The sequence below is a fragment of the Typha angustifolia genome, chromosome 1 (genome assembly GCF_048772165.1).
Source record: "Typha angustifolia cultivar Huaian chromosome 1, ASM4877216v1, whole genome shotgun sequence".
Classification (NCBI taxonomy): Eukaryota; Viridiplantae; Streptophyta; class Magnoliopsida; order Poales; family Typhaceae; genus Typha; species Typha angustifolia.
Window position 1 is genome coordinate 9,277,257 of NC_133239.1, and position 4,746 is coordinate 9,282,002.

The 4,746-nt window shown below is 36.0% G+C and overlaps 1 protein-coding gene across 1 annotated transcript; it reads right to left on the bottom strand.

The window, feature by feature from the left end:
- Positions 1–366: 366 nt before the first annotated feature.
- Positions 367–4,046, bottom strand: LOC140762356 (70 kDa peptidyl-prolyl isomerase-like). The gene is made up of 12 exons (XM_073100102.1): positions 3,754–4,046; positions 3,541–3,627; positions 2,603–2,863; positions 2,435–2,509; positions 2,278–2,358; positions 2,003–2,197; positions 1,828–1,917; positions 1,564–1,739; positions 1,348–1,470; positions 973–1,247; positions 765–885; positions 367–661 (listed from the first exon to the last, which is right to left on the bottom strand). Exons 1-12 carry the CDS (start codon positions 3,935–3,937, stop codon positions 608–610), a joined length of 1,722 nt encoding a protein of 573 aa, XP_072956203.1. The 5' UTR covers positions 3,938–4,046; the 3' UTR covers positions 367–607.
- Positions 4,047–4,746: the final 700 nt, after the last annotated feature.

Consider the following 4,746-nt stretch of genomic DNA (forward strand, 5'->3'; position numbering starts at 1 on the left):
TATTTATGCTTCTCAAAAAAGAGTTTTTAACCAAGCCAGCCCACAGTATAATTTAAAACTTGAATACAAGATTAAGTGTATTTGGAGACTGCTTATCTAGTTAGTGAATTCTAAATATTAGTCCTTGATCCTCTAGAGGATCAGCAATTTATATTTAGAAGTCAGTTTAATTAAAAAAATAATTTATATTGAAATTTGTTCTAATAATTATGTATGATTTTTAAAGAATTTAAAATTTAAAATAAGTTAGCAATTTTTGAATACATCTAGTCTCGTATTTAAATTTTGAAATAAATTAGACGTGTAAAAAATAAATGAGAGCAGATTAAAATAGAAACAAAAAAAAAAGGATAGCAATACATTTCAACAGAAAATACTTCAACCTCAAAACAGATTATGGTAACAGGTTCTTATTAAGACCTCTTTTCCATTTAAGTTCCTCAGTTTCAAGGTACATATTTGTCTTAATAAAGCTGTCTAAGCATAAATCTCAAGACATTCAAATGAGCACCCCTTCATGTAGTAAAATTCCATAGCTAACACTCAAATTTACAACCACTGAGAAAGAGAGAAGACACATTAGCTATTGCTGACTGGTAAGAAGACACTATGCAGCACTGTCAATTGTCATCGGCTCCACCTCTTGCTTTGCAACACCCTTCTGCAATTTTGAAAGAAATTATTGGTCAACAAAGAGAAAAACAAAGAAATAAGACCAATGTCAACAATCAATATAACAGATTAGACAAGGAATTGGGAATTACATTTGCCTCCATATGTTCTAATTTACTCCACTTTGCAAACATATTGCCGTAGAATTTCGCATCCTTCTTGTTGTATTCTTTGACCTTCTCCTTCAACAGTTTATATTCAAGCTTCACATCCCTGAGGAAAAATGAAGGTTAGCGAGATAATATTGCAAAAGTTATGGAACAAATATAACGGATATGTCCATAGGAAACCACCAATTACCTGTTGTCAGGATCAATTTCTAATGCCTTTTTAATGTCCATCTCTGCCAAATCCAGATCAGCTTGCTGTATGTATGCTTGTGCCCTCCTGTACAGAGCTTTCACATTAGAGCTTTCAATCTCTAATACCTTGCCGCAAAGTTTCTCTGCATGCTTGTAGTCTTTAAGTTTCAGTTTGCAGGCTGCATTGTTGAGATTGCAAGTAACTTTCAGTGCCTTGGATTGTTTCTTCTCCTCCTCGCTGAAGGAATTATCATAGTCGATATATTTCGCCGCCTGATCATTGAGCATATATAAAAGATCCAAATTAACATCATGCAAAGGCTTATAAACATCAATGGCAAACTATAGAAGAATTTATCCACGGCTACTTTACCTTTTCATATCTCTTAGATGCCTTGGCATATTTACCCATTTTAAACCATGTATTTCCTTCCTCTTTCTTCTTCCCAGCTGCTTCGATCTTTTCGGTGTTGTTCATATCCCATGATTCCTTTTCCTAAAGCAATAAAACAAGTGATTTACTACTCTAGACATCTCAAAAGAGTAAGCTCTGGTATAGGATGACACTAGAATGTGCAACAGGATTTACCTTCACAAAGGATATCATCTCCACCTCATAATACACAGTAGAATTAGGTGGAATCACAACCAAGTCCTGCTTTGATTCACTGGGCCCAAAAGCATGTTCAGGTGGTATTGTCAGCAAGGCAACTTCACCCTTCTTCATCGTAACCACAGCTTGATCCAATCCCTCAATAACTTGCTCTGATCACCACAGTACATGCCATTCATTCAATAATACTGATAATAGGGGCAATAAAAAGTTCCAATAGTAGTGTTAAGCAATTTGTACCTTCATCAGTTTTGAACTCAAAGGGCTCCTCTGCATCATGGCCTTTCTTTACAAAGACGGTTCCGTCCTCCAGCTTTCCAATGAATTTCACTGCTACGCAGAAAATGAGAGCATTAGAACCTCCAGAAGTAGGCAACAGCAAATACAAGTGTAGAATGTAAAGGTAGTAACAGACCTTTCACAGTAGCTCCCTCATTGGGCCGTTCATACCCTTCTCCTTCTTTTAGAATCTTCTTCAGGATTTTCTTGTCTTCGCCAACCTCTGTAACTGTCTTCCAAGAGACTAGTTCTAGCTCAACATGGAGTGTGGCATTAGCAGGCACAGCACCCTCATCACCAGATTCCAACCTACCATTCTCGCCAAATGCATCTGTCGATTGAAAAGGGTATTAGCGACAGGAATTACATTTAATTAGTACAGATAACATTTGCATCTTCTCCAGTACTCACATTGTGGTTTGACAGTGAGCAGAACTTTTTCACCCTTCTTCATTGTTTTCACAGCTCTTGATAGCGCGGAACAGAAGAATCCTAGACCAGAAAAACACTACTGTTAGGAGGAGTAAATTTTCCAATCAAAAGAGAGGAACTTTACAAAGATACCAACCATCCTTCACAGTGAACTCCACACCATCAGATTTAGAAACAACAGTTCCATCCTCAAGCCTGGCTTCATATTTAACTGCATAAAAGATCATGAAATGTTACTCATGGCCCTCGGCATCAGAATGACCAAATTTCAACATACTAAATCCGGCGTAGAAAAATATCATACCAAGAACTTCATCGCGGTCCTTTGGATTGTCCCATTTCTCTCCTTCAATCAATATCTTTTTGATGATACCTCCGTCTTTGCATATGTCTTTGACACTTGCCCAGGAGAGCAGCTCAACATCGAATTGCAACGTGGAATTGGGAGGAATGTTAGGAGGAGAACCAGATTCCCCATAAGCGAGTTCTGGCGGAATGGTGAAAATAGCATTCTCACCTTTCTTCATAGTCTTAATTCCCTGATCCCACCCTTTTATTACTTGGCCTAAATGGAGCAAAAAATTAATTAAGAACGTATATAATATGTCCAATATACTTGAACAACATCACGAAAGAAACTCAACCAACAGATAAATAATTTTAGAAGATGACTCTTGATGGCTATAAGTACCAAAAAGAAAATCCAGATCAAATTAAACATACACTTATCTACATTCCCTGTAGTTTGCTATTTCTTCCAATCTCAATAAGTATACTAGTGAAGAACATATTCTCTGGTGTCCACTTTCTTACTAAGTTGTCTCCTGTAATTCCTCATATTTCATTGTGATAACTCCGTTAAACTTGATTCAATGTGGGAGCCTTAATTTAAACCAGAAAAGAGAGAGAGAGAGAGAGAGAGAGAGAGAGAGAGAGAGCACACTACCACAGCAGCTCCGGTGATAATTCTAAAGATCTGCTACCACTCGCTTTCTAAGTATCTAAATTCAATATGTCTGACAGTTCAAAATATGAGCATTAAAGAGGTCTTTAACACTATCAAGCACAGTGGATTTCCCAGCACATTTTTTAGAATGGATCCTATAAGTCATCTACACAGAACAACGAAATCCGTGTAACTTACTAGATCAAAGAGTTCTATAAATCTACAGAAAGAAGTGGCGTTTTTGTTCAGAATAAACTTATCTATCTAGTAATGAAAGTAAAAGAGAAGAAGCCCACCTTGACCAAGCTTAAATTTGAATGGCGTCCCACGATCACGGCTGGAATCAAACTTGGTCCCATCAAGCAGCGTCCCAGTGTAATGCACTGCAATCCAATCCCACCAGGATCAAAATTTTCTCATAAAAACCTCATAATTACACCAACATAAAAGACACCCAAGTCGCCAATTCTCTTAAAACGGTGAAATTTTTGCTAAAGCGATCACGATACCTTCGACTTCGTCGCCGACCTCGGGGGTTTCCCACCCATCTCCCTCCTTGACGAGCTTCTTCTTGAGGCCCTTCTCACCGATCTCCTTCTCTTCCCCGACCTTAAGGTTTGGGTTGTCGTCGGGGATATCCATCGGGTCCTCGTTCATCTCCTCGCCCGCTCCGAATTCGAAGTCGTCCTCCATTTCCTAGAGAGAAGTCGAATGCGAGAAGAAAGGAATCGAGTTAAAGGGTTGTCAAAAGAGAACAATGCGGAATGATCTCGAAGGCGAGAAGAGGAGAGGATTTCGAGTGATTTATATAGAGTGAGAATTGGGTTCTAGAGGGTTCTCAACGGGTTGGAGAGAGAGCGGGGAATTCAAAGGGCAAGGATGCTTCCAGAGAAAAGGAGAAGGTACGCTCTCTTTTTTTATTCTTTTCTATTCATTTATTTTAGAAAATATATTTTATCCTTACCCCTTACATTTATACTATTTAGAAATTAAACCTTTTGGCCATTAAATCAGTTAGTTAAAATTAATTAAATCTCTGAGTTAATTTAATCAAATAAGAAAATTATAAAAATATTCTTAACCAAGTCTTATCAAGGCTATTTTAGTTATTTTAAAATAAAATATTTCTACTTAATAAAATATTATGATGGTGTTAATTTAAACCTAACCTAAAAAGTTATCTATATATATTCACTAAATTATATAGTTTGATTTATAAATAATAAAAATATAGAAGTAAACTATAATTATAACTTCTTTCAAGTGTAAATTATGTTTCCCCCTTCTTTTTCTCTTAAAAAAATTCTATCAAAAACATCATTTTTTTTCATTTATTACCTACCAAAGTACCATGTAGATATTTATTATTTCATTTTGTTACTTTTAATGTCTCAAAAATACTTTGAGGTTAATTTTTTAATAAATAATTGCAATGTAAATAAATTAAATTATGTAACTATAAATAGTATTAATAAGAGTGACTAAATCTTTTTAGGTTAGGA

Coding starts and splice junctions, on each gene's coding strand:
- LOC140762356 (XM_073100102.1), bottom strand. CDS start 3,937: ATGGAGGACGACTTCGAATTCGGAGCGGGCGAGGAGATGAACGAGGAC. Junction 2,198..2,277: donor GCTCACTGTCAAACCACAAT/GTGAGTACTGGA, acceptor TTCAATCGACAG/ATGCATTTGGCGAGAATGGT. Junction 662..764: donor TAGAACATATGGAGGCAAAT/GTAATTCCCAAT, acceptor TCAAAATTGCAG/AAGGGTGTTGCAAAGCAAGA.